At 35.9% G+C, this 19,478-nt stretch overlaps 1 protein-coding gene across 5 annotated transcripts in view; it reads left to right on the plus strand.

Annotated features, from left to right (window-relative positions):
• Positions 1 to 1,004: 1,004 nt before the first annotated feature.
• LOC124412676 (ABC transporter G family member 23) overlaps positions 1,005 to 19,478 on the plus strand; it is a 48,124-nt gene continuing 29,650 nt past the window's right edge. The window contains exon 1 of one of the 5 annotated variants that reach the window (XM_046892758.1): positions 1,005 to 1,243. In XM_046892758.1, the coding sequence (XP_046748714.1) occupies positions 1,173 to 1,243 (71 nt within the window). In that variant the 5' untranslated portion in view covers positions 1,005 to 1,172. Of the gene's footprint in view, positions 1,244 to 17,881; positions 17,995 to 18,081; positions 18,152 to 19,478 lie in introns of those variants that run through there. The other 4 variants (XM_046892785.1, XM_046892777.1, XM_046892768.1 and 1 more) reach the window with 4 other exon arrangements.

Below are 19,478 nucleotides of genomic sequence, written 5' to 3' on the forward strand. Positions count from 1 at the left end.
TCGTCGGTATGCTATTAACCAAGTATACAAAGTGGTATCAACTTTTTGTCACAAGTTTAATTTGCACGACTTGATAAAAACACGTTCTAATCAAAGCTCACAAGTAAATAAATGATGTGTTTGCGTGATACGGAAATGTTAATCATTATTTATCGCTGTCCTTTCTGACACGTGGAGTAATTAGTTGAAGTAGCAATGTGGTATAGAACTATAAATATATTAGACTTGTTTATCGAAACTGCTGACTAAAATTCACTCTAGTTATCCAACGTAACCGGATTTCGTTTTAATTCTGACGATAATATATTGGTAGCTAGATTTAATTAAATAATGTTTTCGTCAAATGATATATATGCCCGGTGACACGTATCGTATAATGCGATCATTATTATTTTCCCTGACGGTAAATTAGTTTTTAGTTAGATTTGCATTTACCATCGGAGTGATTAAAGATTTAGGCTGTTGGGGTCAGCCATCGGCCATATGATACTGAAAATATATCAGCGATATTAGATTTTGGTTTATTAACTTTGTGAGAATACAAAAGACAAAATTTAAACTCTGATTGCGGAGTCGTTAAACTTATTTGTTGCTTCAAAGTTCAAGAAACTCTGTCTTGAAGTTGGGGTAATAAGATACATACGACGCACTTTCTAATAACGTTAAAAAATCACTAATCTGCGTTGTTAACCGAAATAGCAACGGCTCGTCTTTCAATCTAATCACCTTTGTTCTCTGTAAATCTACCGATGAAATAATATTCATCGATCGACCAAATAGAATCTTGATATTTGAGCAAATGTACCGCAGAGATTTGAACGTCAATTGACCCTGGCTTAATTGATTGAAAATGTTCTTAATAATTGATGTAATGTTGAACAAATTATACCCACAAGAATACGTGATATGGTTGTAGGTGGAGGTGGAGGTTTCATTTTACTTGTATTTCAATGTGTAAACAAATTTGATAATTTCCACTCTAGTGACGTCGAGCGGTAAAGTCCCATTCGAAATTGTTGTGGCGAAAATGTGTGTGAAGAAGATAATCTGAGGCCAGATCATCGCGCAAAGTGTTACGTATCAAAGTTTGCTCGTATTTCGAAAGTACCTACATAATTTCGCGACAATTGTGCTCCGCAAAGAATCTCACAAAATATTAACAAAGTGATAAGATGACTTCCCAGGATGAAACTCAAAGTGAAAGGATTAGAAGAATGTTCAGCTGGAGCGCCGGATTAACAAGGTTAGTGCATGACAAAATTTCTATCTTTAACTATTTAACTAATGTTAGATTATTGAATCACTAGTACCTAAAATTATGTTCCCTCAAAGTGCCGGAGAAAAATTATAAACATAAACAAAGAAAGCTTTAGACGATATATGGTTATCAGATCTTTCTCAACTCTCACGCTGCTTTTGAGACCCAGACGTCGAAACCTGAAACCCTTGGGCCCTTCAAAGCGCCAATGGGCCCAACAGTCTTTAGTCTTTTAGCGATATTAACAAGTAAAGACGGTCACTCGGTTTGATATTATTTTTAATCCCATTTCCAATAACTAAACTTCGAATCACAGTCTTCTTGGAACCAATGAAGCATTTTAAATAACGTGCCGGATGGAGATCTGAGATCATTAGAACAATGAAAACTATTCCATTAGTCTGTCGCTTATAAACTCTGTCAACCAAGAATGTTTGTCTAAGAATACGCAGAGTTAGTAACTAGCATATGAATTCGCTTTGAATACATATTGCCGATTTATGCTGATTCCGTTTAGCATTATGTTATGACTCTCGGTACAAGTTATGGAATTGAACTGAGCTCATCCTCTGGATGTCAACCACGTAGTTCCGCTATATCACATCACTTGCCATTTCCTGTTACACAGATTATTCGTCAATGTACTGTTACCTATATACACTCACAATCAGCGTTGGCGACGTTTTGTGTGAGGATTTGAAGAAGTTCACAACCTGATTTATACTTTCTGCGTGGGAAATACAAACCCTGAAAGGTCTTTCAAATTGAGAATTTCGAAGCTAGATGTGTCAGAAGAACACCCGAGTAATATTCTCGTTTCACTCTTATATTATAAAGTTTTGTCGTGAGGCCAGTGAATTTTGACGTACCTAAATCGAACTCTGGCTCGTTCGACGGCTGGAAATAATGAAATTAAAAAAATTTTCCGCAGGTTTTCAGATTTTCGTGATACGCATGCGCCCTGAGATTTCCGAAGTCGCCGTCCCTGGTTGTACTAGTTTAACGCTGTAATTTATGAACCGATAATTATAATTTAATGTGCTAATCACATGTCTTTGACGACTTGACAAATCGATCACAAACCGACAGTTTCTCACCGAGTAAAGTTATTTCTATAATACGACTTTTCACTCTTTGTGTGAAGAAATAAGGAATATATTGATACTGATCGGTATGACGACGCGTTTTCGTGAAAATGGTTTATCGTGAAATGAAAAATTTGAAAAGTGTATAATTTATCAAATATTTGGGAAAAGCTAAAAACTCTTTTCTCTTTCCATCACTCGTCACTCACTTTTTCTTCCTGTACTTCTCTGTCATGGCTCTTTCACTAGAGTTTAATGCGACCGCAACTAACTTGCACAGTTTTGTCGACTGTCGGTTGCCGGCTGTTCTTGGCTACTTTCTCGCGCGATATCACCCGAGTTCACCTGCATCCGTCATACCTGAGACAAGATTTAATATTTTTTAATTCGCACGTATTCGAATGTGATAATTTTCCAACGGATTTGAATTGGAACGCGTAAAATTGGAGAATTTTTTATCGTGTTCAGAAAAATAAGTCGCATCGCTTCGCGTGTTTAATCGTTTGACCTAATTCCTTGACGTAATAAGTCCTGAATGAACTGTTTAAATTTTGTTAAAGATTCAAGAAGTGTGTTTAAATTGATAAAAGATACGGAAGTGTGTTCATCAAATATGTGAATACAGAATTCTTGCAAGCATTTCTCTTCGTGGTTGTGAACAAATTCGTTTCTACGGAGTAAAGACCCGGTTGCAAAATATGGATATGGAGAAGTAACGTGTTATCTTGGCTTCTTGGAACAGTCGAAAGTTTGATGAAAGTATATTGGATTCTCGCCTTACTCTTCCCGTGTGAATGTAATACTTATCCGCATTTATCTATTTACTAATGTATTCGTAAACTAGGTAAAACATTACTTTGCGTTAAATTAAAATAAAAATAACGAAAAAATTAACGAGTGTATAAACAACTTCATCACTTATATAATTAATGGCAGTACGAGCTGGATGGTTTTAACAAAACCTGCAGAAGTACGCTGCGGATTTAATTATAGATCTTTCTGTTTGCTTGATCTTTATAATGACATCGATTAGCATCGCGCGTTACTGTAAATTGTAAAAATCGCATATTTCTCGACCAGTTTCTGATGCGTTTATTACTATAATCAAATAAGAATGCATCGTTGATCGTCAGAGTGCAGAAATATATATTCGTAGTGACTTCCCTGTTTATTATTCTTCAATTATACCTACTGCGAACTTATTAAGTTATACTTGATTTTAAAATTTTCCCAAACTCCGTAACTCGTTTATAAATAAATCGCATAATAATTCCGTGGCACGTTTATATTAGCGGTAATATTCATTTCGCCTATGCCGGCATACCAAACGATTGTAAAACACGACAGTATACCGAATGAGATTGTAAAATAAGTTCTTAGCTGAACCGACAGGTGGCATCATCGTGATTTCTTTTTCATATTACAAGGCGAACATGACAGAGTCACTCGCGGCATTGGAGAGTCCTTAATTGAAATATGATTTAAGGCAACGCGACGATCGCGTCAGCTTTCACGCGACTATTAGCATGTATCTTTGACGATGACATTATACAGAGCGCGATTGCATCGAAAGTCTAAGAACGCGATTCACGGTCTTACGTACTGCTTATAAACTCGTGAGCTATATTTTTCTGTACAAAATTCCCTGATGTACTGCGTATGAAATTCCTGTCCGAGGACATTCTCAAAAACACAAGAAAAAGACGAAAAAACACCTGCAACACGTTACGTGTGTATAAGGAAACCACGCACGCACTTATCTCAAGTTACGAGACATAAATCCGATCTTACTATATTATTTATACTAATTGCTTCGGCGATTTCTTCCCGTCCTGGCAACATATTTCATTTTTCAATCAAACGGCAAATACAGGAATAGTTATAATTCCTAGGCGTGCATGGGATTCAAAAAATCAAGCAAATTCGTCTTTCATCTAGAGGCCAAAACGCTCTCGAAACGCTGTTTTATGCTGTCCGAACGAAATCATCTAGTAATTATGTTATCAAAATTTTTTTTCTAAATTCTCGAAACAAAACGAGACGACAGAATGAGCCAAAATTAACTGGAATGAACGACTGGACGGTGGAAGATCCGCTACAAAAAATTCGTCACACCTAGTACAGTCCAAACTGGGCAACTGGAAATTAAAGTTGTACGTAATCGAGGCATAGTTCGTAACCTTCAGAAGCCTCCGAAGAAATAGGTCATTCTGAAGCATTGACCTGATCCTCAAGACTTTCACTATACGGTTTGGCCCACGCCGTGCGCGCCTTTTGATTCGTACCAAATCTACCTACGTCGTCGTCGTCGTCGTCGTCTACGACGATTTTTCTCCTAGAGAAGAGATAGGTGGACATGTATGCATAGTGGCTCCAATAGTGTCAGATAAAAGACATCCGCGTTCCTCATTGTCGCGTCGTGGCCGAGAATATCCGACTAACTGAGACACTGTTAAACCGACCCAACGATGGTCCAACGGTGTTGCAAAAATGGACAAATACTTCACTTAGATTTGAGCTGTTAGGGTCTCGCAAACTCTTTATTCATCTTTTTATTTTCCAACAATTGCTAATTTCTCACGATCATCTCCACCATTCACATGCTGCGATGTGGGCTTCAGTGGCCTTGGTCTATGAAAACAGACCTCAACGTTATTCGCGGTGTTGCAAAAATGGACTAGTACTTCACTTAGATTGAGCTGGCAGAATCTCGCAAAAATTCTTTACTCTCGTTTTTTATTTCCCAACAATTCCAAATTTCTCACAATCATCTCCACCGCATTCACATGATGCGATGAGGGCTTCAGTGGTCTTGGTCTTTGAAAACAGACCGAAACGTCTGAATAACTTGACCAAAAAAAAAAAAATTGTCATTTGAATAAACGTCTGATAGAATTGACAAATAAAGAATTTATAGCGCTTTATTCTGTAGAAATGCATTTATACATAATTAGGACGTGACGTGTTGTTTATAGTCTGAAAGTAGGTACGATTCTCAAAAAAAGGCGGGATTTTATTGTCTGAAAATTAGATGCGGCGTGGATATAACGAAATGGCGCGTGTGTATTTACCATCGACGAAAGATTTTTTTCCTAAGAGAGTACAGACGCGTATTTACGTAACTCCGGACTGACCACTTTCTCACCGGATCTCCGTGTTCTCCTCCGTTTAAACACACGTCGCATGCGGTTCACTGACGCCATTTTGTTCACCGGGATTCCCCTCTTTTCTTACCCTGCAGCTGATTGAGATCATATATTATGTGCCCATATCCTTGGGTGGGTATTAGCCAGTGTAACACACTTACATAAAGAGACTGGTGTTTCTTCTTTTTCGTTCGTTCACATGAGGATATACTTACACTATAAACGGACAACTTTATACCGATTGGCATGATATTATACCTACGCACGCGGCATCATACTTTCGCTCGCATGATGCAGAATTGCGTCTGGTTAAATATCCGGCGGATGATAATGTCTGAAATCAGTTTAGTAAAGACATCGTCTATCATCCATTCAGAGATCAAATTAGATAACGCGTGTGAGAATCGGACGCCTAAATATATCACAAATTCCTACCTACGTCGGGTTTTGAAACCTATTCACATAAGCAAGACCGTCTGTACATAGGCTGTACAATCGTAATGAGCTTCCATTTCACAAGAACTCAATTTATTATTATATGGAAACTGTACGTGCGTGCGTTACAGGATCGATTCTGCAATTCTTCAACTACGCATTTTCTCACCAAACTATAATCATCATTTCAAAGAGTTATTTACGTCTTTTCGAAGGATTTTCGACTCGCTACATTTACACGTGGATAGAATTTCTAACAATATTTTCAACAGCTAAATTTTAGTTGTATCAGTATTCAGTCTGATGTTATACATATTATATGTATTCGGATCCTTTTTTCATTTGTTTTCGACAAAGAATGTCATTTTTTCTCTCACTGAATACAAAATATTCAAGAAATCCATTCCTTTTGATGGTCGTCATTGTGAGAGAAGGAGATTAATGGTTAAAGTTTCAGTAAAAATTATTCGTACAAACGGCAAGAAGTCTCTTAATTTTATTTCATATTCCAGCTTCCACATGGCGGATCTTTTTTTAAATTTCTGAACCACGATTCTGTGTTGGAAGTAATCAGAGAAAATTGCAAGGAATAAAGCTTTCTATAAACTGCGGATAGTTAGTTTAATATCCTTTGAAATCCGACAATTTACTAATTCCATTTACATGTTTATTCACCTTTCAGAAAGTTTGTGATCACGCAAAGATTAAATTCCACCTGCAGAAGGTCAAGAAGTAGGTACTAAATTTAAAAAAAAAACGGGCAGTGAGTTGACAGCAATATGCGAATTCATCAGTAAAGTCATCTCAAATTTGAGACACTTTGCATACACGCACTATTTTAACGACGAACAAATGTTAATGCACAATCTAATTCTAGCCTAAACCATTAAAGGGTTATGTGAGTATACAATAAAAATTTTCCAACATCGATGTTTTTTTATTTTATTTTCGCAATGAACATATATTGAAGTACATACACAGAAAATATCTTGTCAATTCGGTAAATATTAACAACTCAATGTGTGTTGAAAAAAATTTTTTTTTACTACATGTAAAGTGCTTTTGAAACTTTAAACGCGTTTTTCTAAAAACTGTGTTTTTAAAGACGGTGAGCAAGATTTCTTGTGTGATGTTTTTTAGTAAGCAATTGAATGTTTTTTCGCACTGATAAATATTTTCCATTTTATAAACAATTTAAGGCTCCAATTTTTGTCAATTTTTCTTCTCTGAGAAGCTGCCATTTTGTTGAAAATTATTATTTTATTTATTTCTCGATCAATTACAGGATAATACATTATGTTAACGAAATATTCTTGGTTCTTTCATTTTATATTATTCAGTCCAGAGATATCGTGCCGACTACAAGACGACTTTTTTCAGAGGTGCTCCCGGAGATCAGCCTAAAAGCAGTTTTCAAAATAATTATTTTTACAAATAAAAAACGCTGAAATACAGTTAAAAGTTACCATAACATGTGTACGAATTTTTACTTTAATAAATTAAAGAGTCGTCTGAAAAAAATTCTTAAAAATTCGCGATATCTAAATCAAAATATGTTTAGGGTTTAATTGAAGTTGAAGAAAAAATATTTAATTAAACATATAATGACACTAATTATCGGCGCTATCTGGTAAATCCGAAGAAACTCTTATTTGTGTATGATCATAAAGATCGATTATTGCATCGATCAAACCTTACAAAGACTAATCAGCGTTCTTCTCTTCCGTTTGATCAATATTCTCGTATACAATCATTAGAAGTTTATATATAGCACAACCCTACGTGGGTGTGCGGAAACTTGGACGCTCATTCATACGTAATTATGCGATTTGAATGCCGGGGTCTTCGCTGCAAAAATACGTTACACGTGCACTATAGAGTGACCGAGGTGTTCGAATTCCTTGCTGCCAATTCGTCGGCGATAAAAGTACGATTCACACAAGCAACCAAAACTCGCAACCGGTTGCGACAAAACATATATGCGATAGCTCTGCAATAACGACAGCAGGATCCAATGGCATCGGCAAATTATAATCATCAGCATTTACATATATATATATATATATATATCTATAGATATATATATATATGTAAAACTTGTCGTGTGTTTAAGATACGCGCACTAATTCCACCATTAGTAATTCGGGCACAACATTTTGAATAAACATCGTTCTACTTTTGTCACGGGTCTGATTGTGAGACAGTGACCATGAAATTTTTTCATTCCGAAGGTGAACCAATTGAGAATGTGAAATTGGAATTTTGAATTCTTTAATAAAATTTTTGTAACTTTGATATGTGCACGGAAAGAAAAATTGAATATATGGGCAACACTTTTTTGAAGTTAAATCCACAGCAATTGTGACCAGATTTACAAATCCACTAATATTAAGATTTACAAAACCAATAGTCAGAGTTACAATATGCTTAGATAGATCTACCACAATTCGTGTAGATTTGACTCGAAAAAAGTACTGTCTATACATATATTTACCACAGAAGACGCAAAATCTATATTACATTTGTTTCGGTGTGAGGAAAACATTTTTGCGTCAGCCACTGTATGAGTTTTAATCAGTGATTATTGATTGCGAATTGTACAGGGAAACAATGAACGATTAATCGTTCGGTCGTTTCGTTTTCCGCTTCTATGAGTCGTTTTACGTCATAGCAGGTTTGTCAATATGCCGTTTGTTCCATTGGTCTGTAACTACGTCAAGCAATGGCGGTGGTAATTCTTCTAAATGACACGTAGAGAAGCATTTGATATACGCAAAGGCGTCTGAGGATAGGCAGTAGATTAATAATTAAGGCCTTCATATTTTCGAAGCTATGCCCATCGCTGTAAACTTGTTGTTATTCTTGTTTTCCACAAATGTCTTAACGAAACAACATTACTGTTATCGAGTTTATTTCCTCCAGCTAAATTTCCACCGTGTTATAGGCATGATATTGTGATAACATTCATTGATTCCATCGAAAGATATAGTCGAGTATTTCGTTTCACTGTTTCTGTCGCAGTTCTGCATCCAAAACATCCTCATTACAAACTCATTGTCGTTTATTTTGTACAATGTGAAATTTATCGCTACTCTGCAATGATCCGTGAGCCTTAATTTTTCTCACCTTCATATGTCTGGCCTCTTACGATAATCAAATATGGTTGTACATTCCAGTTCCTGTGATGTTAATTTTCAGTTATCGAACTTTTTTTTATGCGGAATCAACGAGCGGTGTTTCGTATCTACTGGCCATCGGCCATAAAACAGTATTTTCAAATTCTAAGCAGCATACATTCGAATATTATACACCTTGAATAGAGATTACTTATGTGATTCCTGAAATATTTTGATCGAACACAGTGATTATATTTTCGCGATATCATGAATATGGTTATAGATAATATTATAATTTCAAGATAGCCGCGCGATTCATTTAATTGCTTTTACCACTGTAAAAAAGCTATGGCGGAACATTTTATAATTCAAGCTTCGTTCTTAATCAAGGATTTTTTCTTCTTAACTATGAACGATTCTGTGTTGCAAAAAATTTAATCAACAGAATTCTTTCCGTAAACACTAAATACTTTTACTTGTAAATACTACCTTGTGATATGTATTTAATAAAGATAAACAGCCGTATAGATATGTTATTCAAATCCGTACACGACACTCACGATTCAACAGATCGTTGTAATTATCCGGGAAACTAATAGTTGTATAAAATTTTCTCCATCAACGTAATTACTATCGAACCCAACAGCGTAGAGTCGATCTAGGAAAAACTTCACTTCCTTCCGCGATCGACCTGCAACTTCCGGAGGTAAAAATATTCATACTACTGATATACCGAGAAATCGTATCATTTTTTATAACGATCGGAAGTTGGTAGCTACCGTTATGAAGATAAATAATATATCGAATACGTGAAGAGACTTATGTTTATAATATATGTACAGTAATGTCTTCCACTTCCGGCTACCTTGTTTTCTATCTAATTGTAAAACAAAATGCGAATTCAATTCTATACAATTTATGTGACAATGACTCCAAATCTCTCACGTCACTCGCATTTTGTTTCCGACCAAAAACAAGTTGGCCGAAAGCTCAATGCATTAATGAACTTTACTAACAAGTACGTTAGAAAATCGCATTAAACTTTCGATACCAAACTGTACACTGCGGGTCAGACGTCAGTTGTGTTATTGTGCACATTTTTGATTAAACAAAACGTATGAATTGGTGGTTGAAAACCTGTCTGCAAAAAGTGTAAATTAAACTTTACACCTCCTTTTCGTATCAGCGCTTTCAAGAATGTCGAGGCCATGAAGAAGCCCCAACAAAAAAGGCCGGAATCATATTGGTCAATAAATCGTGTCGCACCGAGTTTCTCGACAGACCTTCCATTCGGAATTGTATAACAGCAATGACACACGTGGGACGTAACACGACCTTCGGGTAGATCTGGATGCATGTGCGGGTGTGACAATCGATCGAAAGAATATTGAAGTACTTCACCAGGGGAAAGTGGATACCCTAGTAACCCAGTATCGCCATTCTGCCAACGCCTTTGTCCATGCTATACATACTCGAGCATCGGCGAGCCTCTCTCTAATTGCGATCATCACGACCATCTAAGTTACGTAACGAATAAACCAACCATCGACCTTAGAAAAAGAAGGCTGACAGAACAAGCGATCGACTTAATCCTTACCGCTTTCCTTGGCAAAATGTCCATTTTCGATGTCGTTGGAAGGAGGATCGTCAAGAGATGTTTTCGTTCTCGTATAAGCCTTGTGGATGTTGAATCTATATATAATGGAACTGTTGTTGACTCCATCGGTCTATAAACTGAATCGAATCTCATGAACTTCGAAAAGAACTTGGATCCTGTCGATGGAAGATCGACCTCGTTTCCTTACGAGGTGCAGGACACTTCGGAACTTCTTCGGATGCAATTATCGTAGCGTCTTACAGTCTGCGATGGTATAACAGCGTCCGAGTTGCGTCAGTGCTGAGTGACTGTTGCCTGCACAACTAAATTGTGTAACAGAAGGGAAAGCGTCAGTTTGTCCATCTTGACCACCGACTCTGGTCTTCATATCTTCACATGCTTCTTGTTGTACCGTCGTCGTTGACTCCACGATGCACGATTCAAAGCTTAACAACTCGGGGACGTGACGAGATCCAACTCATTGGAAGATGGAACAATATAACAGTACAACAATCATTCGATCCCCTGATTCGGACTCTCTGGAAAATCAATCTATTCGGTTCCGTATTGCTTAGCTGGATACTGACAAAAATGAAATTCATGAGAATGATTGAGGATTTTCCAGAGTGTGAAAATGCAAATAACGTGCGGTACTCGCTGATTTTGTTTATCCGAATATTGTTATGAATCTACGCCTAAATACGAGTTCTTTTTTATTTTGACTATTTATCGCACAAGGTTCAATTCGTTATCGACGAGAATTTTATCTCCTTGTATAGTTTTTATTAATCGTTGGACGTTGATCATCTATTTTGTATCTACATTCTTCGCACGAAATCTCAAGATGTTGAACGAAAAGTGAGGAAGCTTCCTATACATGCAGGAAATCTGAAAATTAACCTTTGTTTAACGACACGTTGAAGTCTCACCTGTTAGTTTATAATTGTGCATTTGCACACCATAATTCACGATCAGTTATATACCGTACATCGTTTATTGTCAACGATCTACTGTACAGACGTATAGCATATAACTACTGACTTGAGTCATGCCAACAACACTTGTTAATTCAATACGGAAGTTCAACAGCTGAATTCAAGGACATTGAACATGCATTTTAAAGAACAATACGCACAGGCTCGAATTATTCTCTTGTATAAAATTCGATTCAACTACCAAATATCGGTAAATTACTCGAAACATAAGTTCATTAACTGCAGGCTCTGTAGTGCGTGTAAGATTTCTGTGAAACACCACTTTTAATATTCAGTAGTTGGTATCTGAAAAATAATTCTTATCTGCACTTGGAGTCTATCAAAATTCAACCAATTTAACTGCGAAAGCAAACGCCAATAAATTCGGTTAAAGTATCTTGAACCAACCTGATAGGATTCGCAGTGGATCCCCTATTTCTGTAAAAGTACCCAATTTTTTTATTCTCGTTGAAGCACCCTAAAACTAAAAGTTTCGTCGAAATGTACTTCAAGACAGTCAATTTCCCCGTAAAACCGCTCTATTTTTCCCAGTGGACTGAAAAATTCAATTTAATGCTTGGAAACAATTTTTATACGTCTATCTTAAGATGGGATGAAAAACAAATGCATTGAATGCTAAATCTCTCTTATATTTCACAAAGCCATAATTATTACAGTCGTTTTCTGTGGAATACATGCGCTCATCCCAAATTATTTTGTTCCTATATTTAGATGGAAATATGAAGATTGTTACAAAACATCAAATTCATTTTTCGGTACACTCTAGCTTATGATGATAGTAAATAATTGAAAAACATGAAAAATCTCAACATTTTTTACATTAAACAATTCAATCGCTCTTCGGCACGTGTTTGTATTATCCGAAAATTTTTATGTATTCAAAGGGGATTTTTTTTTCTCTATAATATCAACATGTTTCTGGAATGCAATCAAAAAAATTCCAAATCAACCAAAATAACGGAGACTCTAATGTGTATCTAATTTTGTTCTATTTAATCAGTACTATGAAAACATATTGGATCCTAAAATTAGCTGGCATGAATCTTTTGAAGCCTGCAACCATTAGGAAAAAAAGCAACTGTAAACGCTTTGTTTAATCTTTTTTTGTTTTTTAATTTATAATACTTGTTTGCTACCAAAAAAGTGTTGTTACGCTGGATGAATAAGAGGTGTGGAAATTACCGATTCTTAATCTTTGAATCGTGAACAAACAACCGCTCTCCATCAGACCTACCAGTCACTCTTAATTACGGCGGATGTTTTCAAAGTCCAGCGTGAATCAATCGTGTATAAATGAAAGATGGACGCACGTATGCGCGGAAAAAAATTACTCACTACAATCTGGATATTTCAGGATATTATGGATTTTATTCAGGATTTTTGTGTCTAGTGAGGAAGAGCGACAGGAAAGTGCGTGTTCAAAGTCCAGAAGAACAAACGACGCTTGAAAATAGACGAATAGATCGCCTATTTATAAAATGCAAGACACACGCATATATCGGACTAACAAATGGAGAATAATTTTGTTTTTGTTTTTCATTCCCAAGGAAGGTAATTTAACATTATTACTTTAATACTGCACGGAAGATACTCAGAGTCCGTTCTGAGAATGATTACCCTGCTATTATATCCGTTGGGAAGACATCAAGTATACAAATGTCAAGCATATGACTAGGATTTTAAATTTCATCATTCGGTATTTGTTTATGTATAATATATACGCATGCTTTTGGTTCTCTGGTCTGCCATAGAGCGAGCCCAACAAGCTAGAGAAGAGCACACAAAATTGGTTCTTATCATTGTTGTTCTATCTTGATAATCTATTTGATACTTGACGGAGGGCAAAAACGAGGTTTATAAAACATTTCTGGAATACTTAAGAGGCTCTGTATAAGAAAAAGTTACTTTACAAGTAAAACAAGCTGTAATAAAGTCGTGCATGTATAATACGATGTGTTCTTAGGAATATATACTTCAGACATGCGTAGGTGAAATATATAAACAATATTTCAGGAAATTTAGTCGCAGCATAATCACAGCTATTATATTTCATGCCGAATAACATGTGTATTTTTTTTTTACTTCCTGATCCATTACTTATTCAACGATTTTTGTCGCATGATAATATTAAACAGGATAAGCGAAAACGCGACTGTCGTGATTTGCATTTTTTAGGAACGATGACGCGTGTCTGATTACTCTTCTTTTTCCTGCTAACGTGACCGTGTGTCTCAGGTCTCACACAATAACCCTGTGACTGTGACTTGAAAAAATCGGAATAGATTTTTAATCACCTTGTCACATCATTCCACTCGTCCATTTTGTTATGTAACATATTTTTCTCGCATAGATTTTACCACCATACCGAAATAACTCAACTTAAACCTACTTTACCTACGTCTGCTACGTCACCGATTTTTCCGGCGATCGTGAATTAAGTGAAGTGAAAATCTGTGAACTTAAACCTGATAGGTTGCTTGGCGTGAATTTCACTCCAAAACATTTTTCAAACTCCTCCTAGAGTTTCTTAGGAAATGGGCCTCGTGGTGCCATTTTTCATGCGAAAGATGGACCTCTTTTTCAACATTTTTGGGGTTTTGTTTAATTTTACCGATATTTTACAATATTTAAACAATCAATTTTGGTTAGGAAAACTGAGAGAGCTTTTTCTGCGGTCATTAAACGAAACCTAAATTTTGTTAAAATTCTTAGAACTCTTTTTTGATACAATATATCGCGTTTGGGGTCAATCTGACCCAATGTGACAGTTGTGCTATTCTACTGAAGTGTCAGCTACTAAAATTAAATTACATTGCGGTGATCATAGGTTAGGTTTTTCATTTTTGGACGTGGAAATCACGCATGACAAACGTGATTTGCTCCGAAACTAAATAGCAGAAGAAAAAACCCGAACACAAAATGAATCAAGGAACTCAAAGAGCGGTCAAATTCAGATCTTCCACAAGCGTGTGACATTTTATGCATCGTCACGGGTATAGATCAGACTTCTACGAAATCATTAATTAATTTCCAAGACTCATTCACTCTCAGCGTTGGCCAATGGCTGATGTGACGTCAAAAAGCCTCGCGCATTTCCGAGATAACGAGTCTGGTGTGAAATCAGACGAGATGTTTAGAAGTACGGAAGTTTTGCTTTTTTCTTGTGAAACGTAGAGTGCTTTGCCCATTTTTGACGCTGCAATGAGCCTTCATACTCGTGTATTATAAACACCATATGATGTGTGGGATGGCAGTGAAAAAACATTTTGTAAGATGCAATTAAATATTTCTGCCGCTGGTTAATTGCCTGAAATTCTCCGCCTCTGACTGTACATCGAGATGCACATTTGAGTATCGTAATGTCCGTAATCAGCATACGTATCCTTTACAGAAGTTTGCTACGTGCGAATTCCTCTGCTAAATGTCTTTGTCTCCTGGATGCATGAATCATCATAATCGATGATTGTATAGAAAAATTTCTGAAACTGAAAGTTTTTTTATATATACTCGTGAACAAGCTTAATTTATGTGAAACTCGTCGGTGCATTAACCCTTCAACGACTAAACAGACAAAGATTATCAAATTCTATTGAACATATTTCAGATTCTACACCACGCACTCGATTTTACCGAATAGATTTTTCCTGTTCAATTGCTGAAGCTAACTCTTAACAAAAAAAGCTTTTCTTTTGTAAACAGATAGCTGTAAAGGAGTATTCATCTCTGAATTGGAGAAGAGCTAAACCACAAATTAACTATCATGTAATTATGGTTTAAACTTATGTTCCGAAGACTCAAATGTTTTTTCCACACGGTCGAGTCATTACTCTTCGCATCTTAAAATACTTTTCCGCATATTTTTTTCTCAACAGCTAAGCAGAAATATATCCTTACATTTTAGTAAGTAATTTAACTAGTAAGTATGTAACTTTCCAAATTCGCATCAAATATCATTTTTCGTATCTAAGAAAACCGTAAAATCCTACAACCATTGAAAGTTGAAGTTTAGACTTAGGTAGGTACACGTGGGGCGTAAAGTATCACTTTGCGGCCGTAAAACATGACTGAAAAGGCCTACTTTACGCACACTCGATCGAAAGAGTTATTATATTTATGCATATGCGCAGGTGAAACACCCGGTCAAGTTGTCTTATTAGGATTACGAGTACAGTAATTAGTATGAGATTTTGACGTCATAAAGTCGAGTGCTTACGCACGCTTCGCGGCATAAAACGCTGCAGGGTCGAAAGTATGATACGTGTAGATAGGTACTTATGTATGGGTACAAGGTATAAGTGTTATGCACATTGTGCGATGAAGTCGCATTAACGGTTGAGCATCTGAACCGAGAACCTGTTGATCGCAGTGTTTTGTCTTTGCAATTTTTTTGCTCCGATCCATTACATTGCAAAATAATATAAACCTGTTTTCCCCTTTCTACGTCTCCATGCATATGCGATCGTCGAGAACGTTTTTTCTTTCCTTGCCTTTTTTCTTCAATAGAATAGAATTGCAAAGTCGTTCGTCGAGTCTGCCACGTATAATAAATAATATTAAACCATCGTTGCGGCTACATTTCTTACGCACAAATTACGTGCAATTTATTCATACCAAACATTCGTCGAAGGAATTTGTATTTTCTATATCACGCTTTATTCGAGGATTGTATTTGTTAAAAGCGTGCAGCCTGCTAGTCACGATAATCAAACACGCGAGTATTAGTAACTGCATAACCCGCGTAAACAAATCTCTATACATACGAATAAAACGGTGATTTCAACGACTGGGTAAAAGAGTCAGACGAGCATTGATTCACCGGTTACACGTTATACGATCCAAAAAAAAAAACCATTTTCCATTCGGTATAGATCATTTAGCCTCTGTGTAATTTAAGTATGACGATGCAACTCTACGATTTATTTGACGCTTTATTAAACATGGATTTAGTGTGAAATATTAGTATAATTCGATATTATATTGTTTCTTTAATATCTACTGAAGTTTTCAATGCATTGTATAGTAAAATAATTGAGTATAATGTACCGATAATTATAATTAATTAAAGGAACTGAGCATATCGACTGAGCAGGACTTGTGCAAATTGCTAAAATCCATTTTTCGTCTTGAAAAATGTTGCTTTTTAAATTTAAACAGCACAAGTACCGTTGCAGTCTCTCCGCGAATCTGCAGACCTAAACGTATATTCTGCACGTTCACCTCTGTTTCGTACCGAAGCGGAATATAAAGTAGGTATAAAATCAAGGCTGGATGAATTTCTTCAATCAGGTTCTTTTGGTAAAATATACTTCGTAAAGTAAAGTTCACAATTTACTTTTAGAACGAGTGAAAAACGACTGTGTGCAGACTAAAATCTGCTGCAATTCGGGTAAGAAAAAAACAAAAAACAAACACATACAGTAGACATGTTTTCACCAAAAACTTTAACGATTCCCTCTTTACCCGCGATTTTGCGTAAGAAATACTCTTTCTTTTCTCTCTGCAAAGTCACTTCCAAGATGATAACGAAAGAAGTTTATCAAGCTAAAGAGAATTTTTCATTTAAAAATCTATTCACCGGATGCAAAACATCCAAGAACGTAAAAATGAAAATTTATTTTCTCGCTAAACTGAAACGACTATAATACTTTTCCAATATCGCATCGTCGCACAGACAATAGGTGCAAGCATCGATGATATTTACAAATAATTATGAAACTGAATTCGAACCACCTACACACCTGCACAGTAACATCGACGTACAGTCACTCGTGAATAAGGCACTCGAATATGTAAGCACAATCGATATATAACAAGTCGGGTAACAGGTAGAAGAAACCCGCGTAATCCGTAAGGGTGGGAGACTTTGCAGGGGGCAAAAGTCGCGAGATGGAAAGAGTGGGGGGGGGGGGGGAGGAGAGGAGAATTAGAGAGAGGGAAGAGTGATAGAACCGTATGTTGGGGAGGGGAGGGGGAGGGGGGGGGGGAGATTTGCACTGAGCGACGACTGCGGACTTTGCGAGCCAGTCTGCTCCAGGACTCGAACACGAAAGTTGTGGAAGGGTCGATTGCGCGGTGAATACGAACGGTGGTCAAATCGTCGGTCAATCGAATCCGAGACCTACCAGTCAATCCATCGATCCATCCATCAATTCGTCGGTCAGTCAATAATTGATTAAATCGAAATTTTGTGATCGATATCAGTATACATGAACGATCTGTGATACTGATCGATTTGTTTGTTTTTTTTTTTTTTTTTTTTTGTTTTTGTTTTTTTTATACGCATATATCGATCGAAGGTGGAACGTTGACCGGTTCTTTGTTCGCGGAATGTGTGCGGTTGTGTGAAATTTGCCACATGCGCGGTGCATGTACACTATTATTATATATATATACACACATATATCTATATATATATATGTACATAGATATATAAATATATATATATATATATATATAAAAAATATAAATTGACACACATGTGCGTGGATGCATGCATGCAGTGTACGTAAAATATACATGGTGCGTTTTATATCCTGGATTATTATCGTTGTTATTATTATAATACGTACAAGTTTATGTAATATGGCGAAATTTGCAGTTTGTTAATTTTTTTTTTTTACTCATTCTTGTGCCGTTTTTTTTTTTTTTTATTTCTTTCATCGCACAACGATTACGTCGTTGCGTAATTTCACTTTGACGTCTTTGTGATTTGTTGTTCCTTTTTTTTTTTTTTTTTTTCATCTTCTTCGTCTCTTGCTTTAATACACTTTTTGATACTAGCTTCTGGTTTTTTTTTTTTTTTTCTACCGCGTTGTACGTGATTTGTGTTAGAATTAATTGTCTATTCGTACCTCTTTATTGCATATGTATAATATAGGCGCGTGTTAGATACGTACGTTTTGCATACAAATGATTTTGAACGATTAAAGCGATATAAACGTTGTCGAATTTCTGCGGCGTAAAATAAACAATATGTATACAATTTTTTTTTATTAAATTCTTAGCACACTCCGGTATAATTTTTATTTTTTCTTCCTCTTCTTCTTCTTCTTCTTCTTTACTTAAATTTTTCGTAAACCTGTTATGAACGTATAATATATTCTTGTGCCGTAGACGGTTTCTTACGTAAATGATTATTTATTACACGGGACGATGTGTGCATGAAACGGATTAATGTTTTGCAAACATTCACAAATGTTCACAATAATATATAAACATCGTTTAAAAGTATAAACTTAATTGGAATAAATACAACAAAAACAACAACAATAATAATAATAACAACAACAACAACAGAAACAATCATAAAAATAACATATAACAATATCGAAATTGATAAACATAAACCTTATCATCAATTACGTTTTAATGTATAATATCGCGTTGCAATTTCAACATGTAATATTAAAACTTTGAGTAAAAATTATGCTGACGATTGAGATATTAAACTATAAATTATAAGATTTAAGGACATTATACAGCTTTTATACGTACATAGGAAGGGCGCATAATCAAGAATTTGTGAAATTTGCCGATAGTTGCTCGTATATTTAATAAGGTTTGAATTATTTTAAAATGAAATGTGACTTGTTAATTACAGTAAAATAATCGTTGATGTAACTTGTAGACGATTCCATATACCTGCGTTATATTCATGATAAGAAAAAAAACCGCAAGACTTTGGCTCGCAATATCGTCAGCAACCAGTTCTTTAATCAATTAAATATTAATCGTCTCGTCGGCATGGAAGGGATCTTTAATCTTAAAATAGAGAACTGCAGGAAAAGAAGGGGAGAAAAAAAATTCTCTTTGCGCGAATTTTATCCCATATATTGAAAGAAAGAAA

The sequence above is a fragment of the Diprion similis genome, chromosome 2 (assembly GCF_021155765.1).
Source record: "Diprion similis isolate iyDipSimi1 chromosome 2, iyDipSimi1.1, whole genome shotgun sequence".
Lineage (NCBI taxonomy): Eukaryota > Metazoa > Arthropoda > Insecta > Hymenoptera > Diprionidae > Diprion > Diprion similis.